Source organism: Arachis hypogaea, chromosome 16, assembly GCF_003086295.3.
Source record: "Arachis hypogaea cultivar Tifrunner chromosome 16, arahy.Tifrunner.gnm2.J5K5, whole genome shotgun sequence".
In the NCBI taxonomy this organism is placed as follows: Eukaryota; Viridiplantae; Streptophyta; class Magnoliopsida; order Fabales; family Fabaceae; genus Arachis; species Arachis hypogaea.
The window spans coordinates 125686654-125704823 of NC_092051.1; the positions used below are offsets into that span (position 1 = coordinate 125686654).

General features: G+C 33.3%; 1 protein-coding gene, 1 long non-coding RNA gene and 1 pseudogene across 2 annotated transcripts; 1 reads left to right on the forward strand and 2 right to left on the reverse strand.

The window, feature by feature from the left end:
* The first annotated feature begins 3971 nt into the window (after nucleotides 1–3971).
* LOC112754895 (uncharacterized) lies at nucleotides 3972–8114 on the forward strand. Its single transcript, XM_025802696.3, has 7 exons — nucleotides 3972–4666; nucleotides 5832–5886; nucleotides 6235–6309; nucleotides 6397–6488; nucleotides 6706–6787; nucleotides 7233–7316; nucleotides 7740–8114. The coding sequence occupies exons 1-7, from the start codon at nucleotides 4290–4292 to the stop codon at nucleotides 7851–7853; spliced, it is 879 nt and encodes a 292-aa protein (XP_025658481.1). The 5' UTR covers nucleotides 3972–4289; the 3' UTR covers nucleotides 7854–8114.
* Nucleotides 8115–8615: 501 nt separating this feature from the next.
* On the reverse strand, nucleotides 8616–10471 carry LOC112754894 (type III polyketide synthase A-like; annotated as a pseudogene).
* Nucleotides 10472–14019: 3548 nt separating this feature from the next.
* LOC112754896 (uncharacterized) lies at nucleotides 14020–16620 on the reverse strand. Its single transcript, XR_003178816.3, has 2 exons — nucleotides 16264–16620; nucleotides 14020–15941 (listed from the first exon to the last, which is right to left on the reverse strand). It is a non-coding gene; the product is annotated as an uncharacterized lncRNA (long non-coding RNA).
* Between the last annotated feature and the right edge of the window lie 1550 nt (nucleotides 16621–18170).

An 18170-nucleotide genomic window follows, 5' to 3' on the forward strand; every position in this document is an offset into this window, starting at 1 on the left:
AGTACATGCACAGTAAAATTATTCACATGAATACTTAACAAACACATACATATATCAAACTATTCCATCATTGATCAAATAGCCAATATTTCTTTCAGGATCCTCAAAGAAATTAGATACATCATAATGAATGGTGAAATTTTCATAATTTGAAACAAAATTTGTTTCCTTTCCTTTGTCATCCTTTTTCAAGTACTTGATAAAGATCAACTAGGTGCCTTGGGGTACGACAGGTACGTGACCAATGGCCCTTTCCACCACAAAGAAGCATTTATCCTCAATTGATTTACTTTGCCCATTGTTTCTTTCTTTATCCCACTTCTGGTGAGATCCTTTCTTATGAACATAATTTCTTTTCCTTCCATAACTTTTCTTGTTATCAAAATCTTGCCATTTACCTCTTCTGGGGTTATAATTTACCGCATTTGCTTCAGAAAATGGGGCGGCGGCAGCTGGACGCGCTTCATGATTTCTTAAGAGTGACTCATTGTTGCGTTCAGCAATAAGAAAGCAAGAAATTAGCTCAAACAAAATTTTTAAATCCTTTTTCTCGATTGCTACTACAGGAGCACATTCGAGGCATGGAAGGTCGATAAAGTTTTCTCTAACATATCGGGCTTGAGGAGGTATCACTGTCTTTTGATTATTGTACCTTTCTTCAAGGTATTTCCACAGATCTGCAGGATCTTTTAATGTGGGATATTCATTTTTCAATCATACGTCAAGATGACGACAAAAGAAAATTATGGCTTTGTCTATATCCTTCTGGGATGTATTATTTTCAGCCTTAATGGTATCTCCAAGATCCATTGAATCAAGATGGATTTTAACATCTAGTATCCATGATAAATAATTATTTTCAGATATATCAAAAGCATTATATTCAAGATGAAAGAGATTCGCATAATAAAAATTTGTTACCTGAAGTCTTCCTAAAATTTCGTTAGAGCTTCGTACTGATAACGTGTTGTAAAATAAATTAAAGGTATACTAAATATAAGATGTGTAAATAGAAGACTCTAATATTAATATAATTAGTTCAATAGAAATTATTCATATATTTATAATTAGTAACAAAAGAAAGAGAGAGAGAGAGAAACTATTCATAGAGAATAAAGAGAGAAAAAGATGTTTTTAGTAATATAAAGGAAGAGAGAGGATTTTATTATTACTGTGTATATTCCCTTTGTCTCAGTACATGTATTTATAGGCACATAAAATTTACGTTTCAAACTTCTTTATTCTAAGAATTTATTTCCTTCCGCATAGAGAAAATGTGCTTCTCATAAATGGACATCCATCATCCTTATCTATCCATGTCACAACAGGTGCTACAATTCGGATAACCTTAGAATAGGTTAAACTTGGCAAACTGCATTAATATGATGTACTCAGTTGTGGCTTGTTGTTCAATATGTGTAATAAATTGTGTGGTAAAAATTCATCTTACAATGTACACCTTATCTTACTCTTGTTCCTATCAATAATAAAAACTGAAATACTTATTGAATAAAGAAGTACTAAAAATAGATTTTAACGATAACAATTAAATAAACATGAAAAAATTATCTAACACATACTACATATTGTCCAACTCAATAACTATACAATTTGATTTTTTTCCATTCTTGGTGAATTCAATGATGTCTCTTTTAGCAGTCAAAAATTTAACAACATCTATTAAATATGACTAATTCATATAAAATTAGAAAAAGTGAGTCAAATTTGTATTCGATGAAACAAAAAATGCAAAGTTTTACGAAATACCAATAAAATAAGACTGCGAGTTGATATGTACGGGTAAGAATCAATTCGTTTGAAATAAAGTAAAAAACATTTAAAGGAAATTTGAAATCATCCACCATTCTTAATTGAGTTTCTCCCTTAAAATATATACGAAATTCATGAGTAATAGGCTTATACTTTTGGTCATTCTTCGCTAATGAAAAATTTGCAATAGTATATAACTTTCTATTAGTTATTTTATTTTCGAAAAATCTCCTATAAGAACCCATACTCATCTCCTGTGTATAAGCAGGTAAGTATTTCAACTATAATATCAATGCGAGTTTTAACTTTTAAAGACAAAATTCTAATAAAAACTTTTCTTTTTGTAATTTAATAAAATGCACCATTAATGAGCATGCAAATTAAAGAAGTAAGATCCGAAGATAAAAAGAACACGTGTAAGGTGACATAGATAAAATAAAAATGATAAAGACGATGAAGAAGAATTTAAATAAAAAATTTTAATTTAATTAAAGATAGAAAATAAAATACAAGATTATAATGATGGATATGATTCAATGTTATGGTATTAATGCAGTTACATTTTTAGTAATGTTAGAGAATGAAAGGAAACTATTCTACTTTTAATTTATTGTACCCGTCTTTAATAACTGCCTGCATATTAGTGGGTGAGGTTTTTTGGAGTAGGTCAATGCTAAATAATTAGGTCATGTAAATGAACTCAAAGAAATATATTAAAAATTAGAATCGAAGAAATTGAGACTGAAAAATGTCTGTGCCTTTTGGGGCTAAAAAATTTTGATATGGAAGTAAAATAAGTGATATATTTTAATATGATAATTTTTGATTTTTTTAAAATTGTGGGAGTATACAAATCGGACCCTCCGATTTGTGTTTAAAAAGTTGAAAAAAATTCAGAGTACACAAATCAGAGGGTCCGATTTGCAGCTGATGGAATTTGAAATCTGAATCGTGGAATTCGGATCCTCCGTTTTTCTTGTTCTGGGTAATTTTTTACATTTTGAAGGATACAACTCGCAAGGTCCGAGTTCTGCTTCCTCTGATCCCACAACGAAGTGAAGCACCCCTCCTCCCCATACACGAGTTCAACACTTCCTTTGCTTCCATATTCAAATTAAAAAGTGGCGTTCTAGATTGGTAAAGGGGGATACTAACAAGTAAAAAAAGTATTTTGGTGATGCAGTATTTAACAATTGAGTATTTTTGTCAAACGAAACTCATATTTCATATTAGTATTAAATGAATCGTTACCACACAAATGAATCGAAATTAGTTTAAATTTAAATAAATAGTTAAAAAAATTTAATCATTAACAAAAACACATCGAATTTATTTTTAGATCAAAATGAATCTCAATAAAACTAAGAAATGAATCCAAATTACTTAAAAAATAAAAAATTTAGTCAATACTTATCAGTAGCATTAAGTGAACCTCAATTAACACACAAATGAACCAAAATAAATTAAGAAATGAACCGAAATTATTTAATGATGACATAGAAAAAATCAAAACTAATAAAGATGTTAGCAAAATATTAGTGTTATTAGTGATACCAATAATGAAAAAAGAATAGAAAAAGAAGAAGACACAATATTGAGAGAGTGAAAGAGAAGGAGAAGAAGAACCTGCGTCTGCGAATTTAGAAGAAGAATAAGGAGGAGGAGGAGGAAAAGAAAACGAAGAGAGAGAATGAGAAAGAGAAAAAAAAAAAAAAACCAGACAAAGAGAATGAGATGCATAATTTAAAAAGAGGCGTGAATCCTCTCTAGTGGAGAAAAAATTGGATAGTGTTCAGTGTTTAATCTCACTATTCATTGTTCTCTCTTTTTTATTAATTTTTGGTCCCACTTATAGAATTAAAGGTGAGAGATCATACTTTATTCACTCCAATAAAAAAATGGAGAAGATCCATTTCTTTTAAAAAATTGTTATAACAACTTAGTTAAATTTAATTAAAATATTTGTTTAAATATAAAGTTTTATTGTTTTTTTATATAAATTATTTCAATTAAAAATATAAAAAAAAAACTTACAACTTGCAAAAAAGGTTTAAGGTTTGTGCCCATATCTAGGTCATTTATCTAGATAGATCATTTCAGAACATTTTACGCACTTACTCTCCATAACCAAATTTTTTACCTAACAAAGGGTGATTTATTTTCCAAATTTAAATAAATAAAAAACCTCAATAATCGAAAGTACAATATCTAATTCAGTAATTCCCAATTTTGGATGGGCATATTTGTCAATGAAGAGAAAAGAGGATATCGGTAGCATTCATGGTAGAGAGAAATAGAGAATGTGTGGTGATAGTTTTTTCCGTGACAAAAATGCATTCGCCACTATATTTTTGGTTTCTTGTTCTTTCAAGTTTCTCTCTTGGGTCCTATGATAGTATGATTTGTGAATAATCAACCAATACCCAATAAATATCTGTGTTTTTAGCACAGTTTCTAAGCTTTTAAGCTCAAAGCTTCAAACTTTGCAACTCGCAACTAAGAGGGGTGTATCATCAATCATGGCACAGTTCACAACGCATGGTCGCTTGAAGCTTCTCTTCAATGGCGAAAGCGTATCACCTTGTTTGGGTCACAAGGACCCTTTTCACTACAAGTGCAGATCAATTCACACCCACAAGAGAAGGGTGAGGTATATTGGTTCCTCTGCTAGAATTTACCATGCTTCATCTTCTCATAGAGGAAGAATTAGCCGTTGCAATGCTAAGGCACCCCGTATTAATGGCAATGAAGGTGTTCATGAGGAATATTATGATAATGATGATGATGAGGATGAGGATGAACATGAATATTCTTATGAAGATGGTGATGTTGATGATGTGTTTGAGGATGATGGGTTGTCTTGCTTCCGGGGTCTAGTGTTGGATATATCATACAGGTCACTTCTTTCTTTAAATATATACATACTTATTTTCTTTCATTTCCACAGTTGGCAGATACATAGTTTAGTCTCATCCTAGTTAAGTTTATATATATATATATATATAGGAAGCCCCATAGATGCATTTTGGATCAAAATATGGCGTCTGAACCATTTAGTGGTTTATAACTTTACCACTTAATACTTCAGTTTGGAAGTATTTGATTTTTGGGACTCCCTTGAACCATTTAGTGGTTCATGTGTTCTAGTATGATGCTTTTATGATTCATTTGACATGATTTAGAGCCTTTCCAAATGGCTCTCTATTGAGTTTTGTGCGGAGATAATTGTGTTACTCTGGGAAGATTGCAAGACTTCTATTTGAGTTTCATGTTGAAATGAATTTGGAGTGGTGTTAAGTATCCCACTAGGGGATAGTGCCATTGAAAGATCATGAGAGGTTGGGTTTGATTAGTTAGCAAAGAGTATTATGAAATTGAAAGACCTTTATCTTCAGTGATGTACTGGTTTTTGGATTTCTTTTCTCCTTATCTTTTTAGGCTTGAATGAAGTTTGTAAATGTGACTATTGATAGTTATTGTATACTTCTTCCCTTTTAGTTTTTCTTTCCGTTATTTGATTATTTTATGGCATATTTATTGTTGGTAATGTTCATTGCACTGGTGCACCTTGTGTTAGTTGTGGACTCTATGAGCACCTGAATACACACACATTTGTGTCTCTCAATATATTTTTCGACTTTCTGAAATCATAACTAAAGTATAAAATGGGGTGACCCAATGCATGAAGCTCTTACTTGGTGGGGTTTAAGGAGGGTACATGTGAATAGGATTACCCCTGAAACTTTCAGGTCACAAGACAACAATCTTATGGTTGCTGTTGCGCAAAGGCCGCTACTGTCTAAATCAAGATAACTTCAGTGTAAGAAGCAAAATTGATAGGACTAGTCGGTTACCCTTGCTTTCAAAGTAATGTGCTGCAATTTTTCCCTATTGGTTTCAGTTAATAATGATAGGGTCTTTGGGATGAAATAGCCTAAGTGTTCAGTGTGTGCCGATAATATGAAGTTTGTAACAATTTATTTTCTCTTGTATAGTCACCAATATCAAGACACCTCCTGAGTTCTTTGCTTTTGGTTCTGACTGATGTCATCATGCTTCAGGCCAGTCAATGTTGTAGGCTGGAAGCGTGCGATATGTTTGGAGTTCATGGAGAAGGTCAGATCTTCCTTGTTATGATACTGAAAATTACATGCAATTATTCGAGAATTTGTTTATAGTATACAAATTAGTTCCATCTTCCACCGTATATCGTGCTTTTCAATACTTTTCATGAATCTCTCGTTTCAAATTGGAAGCAGAGTTTATAGTTTAATTTTGATACCACCTTAACATGTTTTGTTGCTGTGTAATCTAAAATGGTCTGAATTTTCCAGCCCTCGAGTTCAGTGTGCTTGCACACACACATGCATTGCCGATTCAAAACAACTTTTGACTTTCTCAATATTCTTTTTAGACACTGAAATATGTCATTGAAGTATTTATTTCGTATCTTGATTTAACCAGGCAGATGTACTAGAGTATTATGCTAAGACCGTGAGCTCCCCGAGTGGATCTTTCTATATACCAGCTGTCTTAAGGGTATGTACTAATTAATGATTTTGATTTGATTTTGATTTTTTTTTTCCCTTTGATAGATGAGTTCAACATATTTTTGTTTTCATGCAGGTTCCTCATTTACTTCAGGTTGTTAAAAGAAGAATAGTGAAGAACAATCTTAGTCGGAAAAATATACTATTTCGGGACAATTACACCTGTCAGTAAGTGATGTATATATTAATATTTGATTTCTAACAGAGTTAAATGTGTTTGATTCAGTCATTCAGCACCTTACAAGGCTTCTCTTCATTTTCTTTCTTTCTTTTTCTTTTTTCATTTCATTTCCTCTTCCTGTCCAAATTAACCGTTTAAATGATTAGGTTAGTTTAGACTTCAGATACAATTTCTTGCAGTGACATGATATTATCTTCTTAACAGGTATTGCTCGTCACATGAGAATTTGACCATTGATCATGTGGTGCCAACTGCACGAGGTGGAGAATGGACGTGGGAAAATCTAGTAAGACATATAGAAACTGTTAACTATTTGATAATTAATGTTTCCATATTTATAAAAAGATTTGGTATGCAAATCTACATGATAATTATATTGGCTAGTCTTGTGAACACAAGCTTTTTCATCAGAGCCATTGATTCCATGTTTTATTTGTTCCCTATATAATCAGCCAACAGAAACCTAAGAAAATTCTGCGTATCTAGCTGAAGATATATTTACTGGAAACGATACGATGACCATTGACATTAGTTTTGGAGTTCATTGCTCACTGTTCTATTAAAAACCAAACACACTTTTGTCATGGAAGGAAAAAATACATAGCCTACATAGCCTATAGCCTGTAACTGTAAGTTTACCTATTGATAAGTTTAGGGAGGGAGGAATTTTTGTCAGCATTCCAAAGACTATGTAAAGAACTCCTTAAACAGTGTTATCGATGCTGACTCAGGTGACTGCTTGTTCCAAGTGCAACTCAAAGAAAGGTCAGAAAACTTTGGAGGAAGCAAAAATGACATTAAATAAGATCCCAAAGGTATTAGTTACATATATCTGAAGAAAATATTTAGGTTGTGCTCATTTCGTCATAAAAGATTAAAATCACTTTATCAAATGAAAAAAAAAAAAAACAATTTTCATATATCTGGATAACTTTTTTTTAAAGCAAATCAGAATTTCATAAAAGGTCTGTTTTAAGTAACTTCTAGAAAGAAAGTCAACTTTTTCAATTTTATATAGAAGATTTGAGGTGTAAAATCATTTTATTCAAAAACTGAAATAATCACACCCTTTTTTCAAATGATGTTTTGGCATAATTGGGTGTCATCATGCTACCAATACCATGAACATGTTGCTAGCTATTAAAATCAGTAGTGAATTACATGTGTTAATTGAGACATACTATCTTTTTCAACGTGTTACAATACTAAGAATTTTACTGTGTTTTTCACTTTTTCAGGCCCCAAAGGAGTATGACATACTCGCCATGCCTCTAACTTCTGCAGCTCTAAGAATGCTGACAATAAGAAAGGGAACACCTGAAGAATGGCGGCAGTATCTAAGGTCCTCTTGACATCCATGAAAATTAGTCTTTTGTGGAAGTTGTGGACAACTAATAAATAAAAGTAAAATCCTCATGATTCTTAGATTAATCTAATTGACACATTTAAGAAGAAAAAGAACAAAAAAATTGTAAGCATTGATGTTGTTCAATCAAGATTGTAAAAATATATGTATAGTAAATTCCTGCTTCATTGACAGGATTTGATATATGTAATTGAATCCACTTAATGGGACAAGACATAATTTATGTGGTTGTAAATTCATGCTAAAATTCCCAGACCTGTTTGGTTGCTCATGGATTAGTAGGTTGCTCCATCGTTTGCACTTTATTGCTAGAAATCTGATTACTCCAATTCTGAGAACCGTAGCCATTTATTTCAGTGAAGGTTGAGGGGTATAAGTAAGTAATAATATGCATAATATTATGAGGTTCAAATTTCATTGGCATCGATGTGAATTAACTACCAAAATTGACCCCGATTTTTAATATGCTGACAAAAATACCTTTTACTTTTGTTAACCACAAAAATGTCTTCAAAATATTTTGGTTAGCATTTCCAAAAATAGGGTGCGATTTTGGTACGATTTTGGTAGTTTACCAAAAAAAAAAAAAAGTATTGCATTCATAGGGTTCTTTTGGCACTTCATCATTGCATTTCACCCAAAATCCAAAGGCTATACCAACCAAATAACTTTTGGTCTTGATGTTCATATAGTAATTTACTACATCATACTTTATTGTTAGAAAAACATCTTAAACCACCATAACAGAACACCACTTAGTACATCTTCCAATTGCTATATGAAGACAAATGCTTGTTTAAGATTAAATTTTGTTCTGGTAAAGAAAAGGTTAGGTAGAGAAGCTTAAATCTCCAAGACCTGGAGTTGTAAGATTACAGACTACGTAGGAGAATTCCTTCGAAAGTAATTCCCGGACCGAACGCCAATCCGAGACCCCATTCCTCCCTTCCTTCTTTCAAGTACTCTCTCATGTACTCCATCACATAGAATATGGTGTTGCTACTAACATTCCCATAATCCATTAGTGCCTTTCTACTACAATCAAGCTTCTCACTGCTCAATTTGAGTGTACTCTCTAGTTTGTTGAGGATTGCAGGTCCCCCGGGATGAACAGCCCAGAATAGCTCATTGAAATCCTTGATGTTGCTCTTAGCCATGAGCTTCTTGCAGAACTCCTCGATGTTGTCTTCGATTTTCTGAGGAAGGTCTCGTCCGAGTTTGAAGTTTATACCCTCCTCAGAGAGCCTACCATCAATCACAGTGTGTGTCTCCGGCACGAATTTTTGGACAGCATAGTTGAGCTCCATGAAGGGAGATTCTTGTCCCAAAACAGGGTTGGCTCCAATTATAACTGCGGCTGCTCCATCGCCAAAAAGCGCAGCCCCAACGAGATCATAAGGCCTAGACTTGTTGGGGGTCTGAAGCCAAGTATGGTAGTCTCAGATGTTGTGAGTAGAACCCTGCTACCAAGATTATTTTCCGCTATGTCCTTAGCGACTCTTAGGCCAGTGACTCCGCCGTAGCAGCCAAGAAAGTAGAGCATTACTCGACTGACATCGCTCCTCAAGCCAAGCTCATTGGCCAGATAGAGGTCTCCTCCCGGCAACCGAATTTCGCTGGACGAGACGTAGACTATGTGAGTGATGTCTTGTGCAGGCCTTCCCCATTCCTTGATGCAGGCAAGGCTGGCATTGGTAGCCATCTCTACAACGGCCGGATTTGCTATTTCCAGCTTTTGCTTTATGGTTGCTGAGCCCTCTGTGGCCAACTCAGGGTATTTGTCTAGAATCTCCTTTGACATCACTGTGTATCTTGTCTTCACAGTAGTGTTTTTACCTGAGATAACATACAATCACAAATCAGATTTCCTGGTGCAATGCAAGTTCAAATATTGCCAGCAAGTTTTGCTAGGAGTAAGGTTGAATCAATTAATCCATGAGAGCTATAAAGCATAAAGACACCACATGTTTCTGACACGTTTTGAAAACTGGATTGAACAGTCTAGTTTAATCAGTTTAACCGCAAATTGATCATTAAATTAGTTTTGTCAAGATAAAAATTAGTTATCAGAACATCAATAAATATTAAAAAAATCAATAAAACAAATAGACCGACTTGATTAATTCGATTTTTTAACAATTAATAGATTTAAAATAATAAACCTCAATAGTACTAAACTAACTCTAGTTAGTGGTAATTATTAATAGTTAAACATTTATAATTTCCTAAAAAATCATATAATTGTTGAAAATATGCACATCTATATTATGTATTAATATCATAACATGCATGTTAAACATTTGGTATGTTTCGTGTCTATATTCTATATCGTATTAAGTGTTCGTGTGAATTGTGTCAATTTCCGTACTTCATAAAAAGAATATATAAATATTTGGACTTACATAGACGCTCCAACTTCTCCTTAATATATGAATCCTCACACTTTGTGTCACGAATATAACCTTCCACTAAGCATTCTTGAGGGATGATTTGGCTTGGGAATGCCTTCCCTATTGCAAGTATTGTTGCTACCCCTGGCGTAGGAACACGCCTAGTGCATGCAGCATGCTCCTTGGAACTACCATTCAACTTACCTTGTGTCATCTTTGTGAGTTTTCAATACAAGTTCTTGAATTTTAATATAGATTTCTTACTTATGCAATTAAGCGTTATGGGGTTATATAAATAGGAGCTTGGCTTGTTATTTGAGAAGTTGGTGTCAAGCAAGTCTCGCATGCTAGTTGGAAACATTAATTTGATGGTGTGTTGGTAACATTTTTTTCAGTTCATAGTGTTTGAATGTGTGAGACATGAGAGATTTCATAGGTCAACAAAAATTCTCTCTCTCTCTCTGTCTAGCACCGAATTCATTTCTAACTCTTAACAATTTTCAACCTTGGAGTCAAATAAACAAAATAAACGTGGACATCTGAAATCGTCAACATAATGGCTGTTTAACATGAATAGTAAAATAAAAACGAGTGATGCTGCAAGTACAAAACTTTTTTGGCAATTAAGTCTAATCAAATTGATCCAAAATTACAATAAAAACCACTCTTAAAACAAAAAATAAAATGCCTTCTCCACTAGCGCAGAGTTTAAAGAGCTTGCACCGTATGTGCAAGTCTTTTTACACTTTCTGCAACGCAGAAATTTTTGTTGAAGAACACACAAATTTCGAAACATAGCACACAAATCTTTGAAGTATAGTACACAAAAATTGGCACGAAATGTAAATTTATTAATATAACACACAAATTTTTGCACATAACTCACAAATTTTTTAATCATAACACAAACTTTGAAGTACAACATACAAATTTTACTATACTAAAATTTATATGTATATTATTTTATTGAGTTCTGTTATACATTTATTTTTTTTCTTTTTTTTTTTTCATGGTGTGTAAACCGATCACCATTCATTACAAGCTAATGTTACATTATAGGTTTCATTTCCAAAAAAACACACACACACACACAAAAGATATTGTTGACACTCTTTTTAAATATGTCATCATGACTCATGGCTATTAACTCTGATGTGCAGTTTCAACATTTTCTGGTGGTTAGGATCCCCAGAGAGTGCAGCACGACAATCTCTGAGTGCACCCAACACAACTCCTTTGTGTTCATGGAATGTTGCTCTTAGATGCAAGAGGTGCAAATCAGCTTTGAATGCAATGGCTCTTGAAAAGTTGAGCGATCGCCTGCATGGACACTGACACAGACACAGGATACGACACGACACGAAACACGCGGACACGCGAATTTAAAATTTTTATAAGACACGGGGACACAGCATATATATAAAATATAAAGTATGTTTTAGATAAATTGAAATGATATTTTAGTATTTTATTGATATTAAAATATAAATTATTTTTTAATTATTTTTAATATATTTTTTAATTATATAAAATATTTAAATATATTTTATTTTAATAATTAATAATATATCCTATTTCTAAACTCATTTCAAAAATACATGTTAAAAATAAGATTGGACACGCTGGCAAGTGATAGTATTTAGGTTTGTCCAAGCGGAGAAGAATTTTTTATTTTTTATTATGACACGATTGGACACAGAAGACACGCGTGTCGGATGAATGTCAATATGTGTCGTGTCCTGTCGGACACGACAAATCAAGGAAGTGTCTGTCAGTCTGTGCTTCATAGTAAATCAAATAAAGTGAAACAACACACATCCTTTTATTTTCACAGCACACAAGTAATCGAAGCTAATAGTTTGATAGCTCACACTAATTTGATAGATATTATTAAACAAATTTTTATTTATCATAGTACACAAATATTTAAGTGTATCACATTTTTATTCAGCATAGCACACAAATTCACATATATAACATAAAAATCAAAATAATAAAATAACACTAATTTAATAATTTTTCAAATAACTCAGAAAACTAAGATCATCATAAATAACCATAATCAAGAAAAAAAAACAAAAAATTGTATAATAACACACAAATATCGAGTATAAAAAAATAACACAAATATTTAAAGCTAATAGTCTAATAACTCACACTAATTTATCAAGAATAATTAAATAAATTCTAATTTATTACAGTACAGAAGAAGACAATGATAATAACAACAGTAACAACAACGACGATAATAATGGCGATAACATTAAAAAAGAAAAAAGAGAAAAAAAAAGAGCGTAACTAAAGATTAAATTTTAATAACTTAGTTAACTTAATTAATAAAAACACCTGAAGACGTAACACTTTTGAATAAAAACTACCTCCTATTTTGTTATCTATAAGCATTCTAATGCAAATAGTAGTAATTTGTAATAGTCTATTTTAACGTTTATATTTTTGTTATTATTTTGTCCACTGATTTTACATTTCATTTATTTAATACCTCTTGTAGGCTAAAAGGAAATACACAAACACATTGTTATTCCCATTTCAAACATAACTACCTACAAAAATTATACAAATTATGTTCTCCTATTTTCTCTCTTTTCATTATTCTTTTTTTTTCTTTTTCTGTTTTTCTTTTTTCTTCTTTATTTTAGTAATATTTTTTTACTCATTTCTTTATCTCTGTTTTCACCTAAAAAATATAGATATTAATCCAAATACAAAATAGAATAGGACATAAAATATGCAGATATACAAAAGAATAAAGAACTAATTGATCCCTATTCATTTTTACAAAAATAATATGATTCCTTCAAAAAAAGTGGATTCTATAGTGTCTTTTTTTGTGGTGCCTAAATTACCTAACTTGTTTTTATAAGTAAAAAATAAAATATATAAAATACACATAAAATATTTAAAGTTTATTAAATATTATTTTTTTATTTTTTTTAGTAAGTTAGGCACTATGTTTTAGTTACCATAGCATTCACCTAAAAAAAATATCCATTTTGCCCCATAATTCTATTCTCTGAGATAGCTAACAAGTAATTTAGCAGTGATAATATAATATTTAACGGCCAACTCATCACTCTTACATGGTAGCTAGGCAATTTCCGTTATGAAGTAGACCTTTTTTAATTGTAAAAGATCGCGTTGTTTTTCATTAAAATATTTAGAAGCCGAATTATTATTTCACTCAAAATGGGATAGATGTCCACAAAAAAAAAAAAAAAAATTAGACACCTTGTCGATCATGAAAGATAGGCCAATATTTTCAAAAAAAAAAAAAGTCCCAACAAGACGCTGCCGTTAATAAAAGAAAAATCTCCTAAAAAGTACATGACAAATCTGTTATAAGGTTATGTAAATCAGATCAATTATCGAACCATTTTAGTTACTAGTTTATTGGTTCAATCGATTTAACCATGATTTAACCGAAAAAATTATTTTATAACAAAATAATAAATAAATTATAAATAAACATCCTAAAATATAATTATAATTTATTATAAATTTTAAAATATCTTCTAAATTTAAAATATTATATAAAATGCTATTAACCAAAGTCTTAACAAAGATAATATTATATGTAAAATGAAGAGCTGATTGAAGGACCAAAGTTTATTAAAGTCATAGTACATCAACATTCGATTAGCCAAACAACTTTTTATAGTCAAGTTGGCAATAATTTCATGCCCTATATCGTAATAGAAGAAAATAGTTAGCAAACAAGTTAAACAACCGAGGAAAACTATCAATAAATGAAGCAAAATGAGATCCATATATAATACAGTATATTGTGTACATGAACAAAAGGATTATAGGGACAAGAAGGACCCTTTAGCCTTTGAATTGCTACAACAATAGAACCCAACTGCTAATAACTGGAGCAATTAACAGCAACACAAATCCCAGTGCAAAACAAACAACAAATTGTTCTTTAAGATCTGCAAAATTTTGAAGCTACATGTACAAAAATAATACCAATTAAAAATAAAAATGCAAGACACAAAGACAGAACGAATTATTTCCATTTTTATATGATGGTAGGAGTATCCTTCTACAAGGGAAACTATAACAGGAGCTAATATTTGACCATTGAACCTCACATCAACATATCTATTTTTAAAAGGTGACATAGCAGCACTCCAAGTCCCCTTCTGCACAGTTCTCCATTCATCCTTTTGGTACTGACACGATTCAAGTGACTTGTCGGTGAGTTTTAGCCTGAGCCTGGCTGAATTAGGCTTCGCATGCGCCTCGTACGGTCTGACACAAGTTTTTGCATTCGTGTCCTGTTTTACCCGTATTTTCGTTTTGACCCATTGAAGTTATTCATATTGCAAGGTTGCCTCAAATTTGAAGACAATTTCCTAAACATAACCACGGAGCCAATATGGGCCGAGAATCACTTAATGGGTGTGGACAGTTTGATAATAAACAGTGATGACATTGTGATAGGATATGATTAAAAAAAATATCTATTAATTCCTTTGATCTTGTTTTTAGCTATGGCTTCGGCGAACGTGAACGGAGTGGCGCCATTTCTGAGCAAGACGTACGACATGGTGGATGACTCGCCCACTAATTCGGTTGTTTCGTGGAGCGATAACAGCAATAGCTTCATCATCTGGAACGTTCCCGAATTCGCAAGCCGAATCTTGCCCAAATACTTCAAGATTAAAAAAAAAGAAGGCAGGGCAAAAAAAAAAATAATAATAAAAAAAGAAAAGAAGTAAAGGCCACTCATCATTTATCAATGGCCTCTTGATTCGGTGCTGCCAGGCTGATTTCTTTCTCCGGAAGAGCCACTGTCATCCCCCAGCAAGTCTTCTGTCTTCACTGGATGTCGTTGTCATGGGGTTGCGTCGCCGTCGCTGAAATCGGTTATCTGCGTCTTCATCGGAGTGCGGCGCCTGCTCCTCTCTCAAAAGTTTGAATCTTCATCGGAGGCACCACCTGAATATTCAATAGATTCAGGGACTAGGAACTTCGAAGATGGTTCCACACGTGTGAAGAGTTTTGATGACGAGAAGACTGGTTACTGGTTCAGTGCCGCCGAGGAGGATGAGGACGAGCAGGTGTTGCAAACGTGATAAAAAGGAGACGATCGCAGACTGGTGAGGGGCGACGGTAGGTGAAACCGTTGTCGATCACAACTCCGCCCAAGAGGAGAGGGATACGCAAGTTTGAATGCCGGGTCGGGTTTGGGGTTGAGGTTATTGTTTGTTTCAGGTTTCCTTTTTTTCACTTGTAAATGCATTCCTTTTGAAATTCTAAATGGGTTAGAGTTTTAACGGGTCAGAAGTTGAATAAATGTGAATAAAAATTATTATTCAACTACTAATGGGCTAACAATTACTAGCCTACAAATGAGAATAAGCCCAAGCCCAAATTAGGTTGCTTAAAAAAGTCTATCCACAAAAAATTATTTTCATATTTAACTTCACATATCTACATTTTCAGTAATTACGTACGAATCCAAATGTGAGGAATGAATCACTATTTTACTAAAAACGTCTTCAACAATTAGCTGGTTGATAGGATATGTACTATTTGGCAAGTTTCAAAAAAATTGTAACACGCGTCACCAATAACTTGTGACACCACTTGAATCCGTACGAGGCGCATACGGAGCCTGATTCAGCGAGGCCCAGGCTAAAACTCACCGTGAATTGTCCCTGTACATACTTTGTAAATAAGAAAAAGAAATCTTCTAGACTTTTGTAAAAATATGAAATTAATTGAAAGCGTATATGCCAAACATTCAACAAAGAACAGAGGTGCACTGACAGCAAATATGAAATTTCTATATACAGTAATCAAAATTACGCACTTAACCATGGAAACAAACATGAATTTTACTGTCTAACTTCTTTGGGATTGCAGTAGAGGTATCCAAAGAAACATAGAATAAACTGGCATAGCTCAAAGTTTCGATCTTGAGATTCCATTACCTGGAACAGAGGATAAAAAAATGAAGAACAAGTGAGAAGTACTGACCTTCAAAGTTTGGGCAGAGTATGTCAGAGACCATTGGCTGCGATGGACGACGCTGACCAGACGACAGATGCCGAGCTCGCGGAAGAAGAGAACAAGGGTTGGAGACTTGGAGAACGCCGATAGGACGAATAGCAAAGCCCTTGTGTGCGACGGACGGCGGCAGTGGCTCGATGGACGGACAAACGAAGAGAGGCTAGGGTTTTTCTTTGGTTGAGGTTGGGTGAGGGGCAGAGGGCAGTTGAAGGAAGGAGATTGGACTTTGGAGAAGGAGATGGGGGGCTTCTGCTTTCAGAATCAATTTTTTCAATCGAAAGTTCGAAACAGCGTCATTTCATCAAAACCGGCCGATTTTCTGTCGAGTCTGACCGACCGGTTCCTGTCTTATTAAGCAGTTTACTTCTGATTTTTTAATTAATTGTTTCACATGATGAATCGAACCACTAAAATCACAGTCAAACCGGTTTGACCGACTGATCCGATCCAATTTTCAGAACCATGAAATTTATAACATACCATCTTCTTGTCAACACTCATATGTTTATCAAGCCACATATTTTTAGTACAGGCCTGCTACACATACAAGCCTTTTTGGCTTACAAGTTATACAAGTTTTCCAAGCCCAACAAAAAACGATGCGCACCCACACTCTCCACACTCGAACGTGAAAACCACATGCGTTACTCAACCGTTTCACTTTTCCAAAGCGCGCTCATAATGAAAAACTCTTGCTCTTCTTCCTCGATCAATACACAAACCCTCGAGATTCAAGCGACATTTAAAACAAAAAAAAGTTCTGAAGAAACCTTCCAAGTCCTTGCAAAAAGTACAAGAAATCAAGAAGGAAATATTCAAATCTCCGTCAAAAAACACCAAAAAGAACAAACAAACATCATTCAAGGCACTGTTTCATTTTTCTTCTAGGTTTTTCACATTTTTGTTTCTGATTTCAAAATCAAAGTACTATATCGTGGTATTTTTCTCTCTGTTTCACTGTTCTTAGTTTAAATCTCATATTAATATTCTAATGAAACTGTTCAACTCGTTTACGCTATTTTACGTAGTTCTAGTGAAATGATATTTGCGTGTATACATATAAACTCTTTGTGAATGTTTGGATGCCTTTTAAGCAGGTTTGTATAGATATAAACTGTGTATGGAACATTTTTGCGTGTATATGTCAGTATGGAATGTGACTGTTGCTTCTAGTGGCATTTTGAACTAAACTATCATTCTGAACTCGTTTAATTTATGATTTTAGTTGTTTGGTTGAGTTGAATATGACTTTGAACTCATTTAATTTCGTTTAATTGAAAAAAATAAAATGTGTATAGGACTGGATTTAGGTATTTTTGGCTGGTATTTGGGTGCACATGACTGGTTTTTGGATGTATGGCTCTGGTATTTGGGTGCATTTTTTATCTATTGACAGTATTTCTTTTTCCTTGCAGTAAAAATGACGAGCAAAAACCAAAGTGGAAAAAGATACAACGTAAATGAATATATATATATATATATATATATATATATATATATATATAGGTTATTTAAATGACTCTAATTTTGCTTTGTTTACAGCAAACCAAAGAGTTGAAGTGTGCTACCAGACTACTGAGCGAAAAATTTGAAAAGATGAGTGAACCGAAGAAAGCGATCGTTCGTGAATTAGGATTTGGGGGACTCATGCACATCCCGCCAATGAATGTGCCTCACAAACTTTTAAAGGAGTTGGCTAACTCCTTTAAATTGGGGAAAACACACTGGAAACCAGCTATGGTTCCTTTAAGGTTACGCCCAAAACAATAAGTCTTACCCTTGGCCTCAATGCATCAGGTAACTGATTACATAAAACCTGTATAGTTCCATTCACTGTGATATTTGGGTGCACATGAGTGGTATTTGGGTGCACA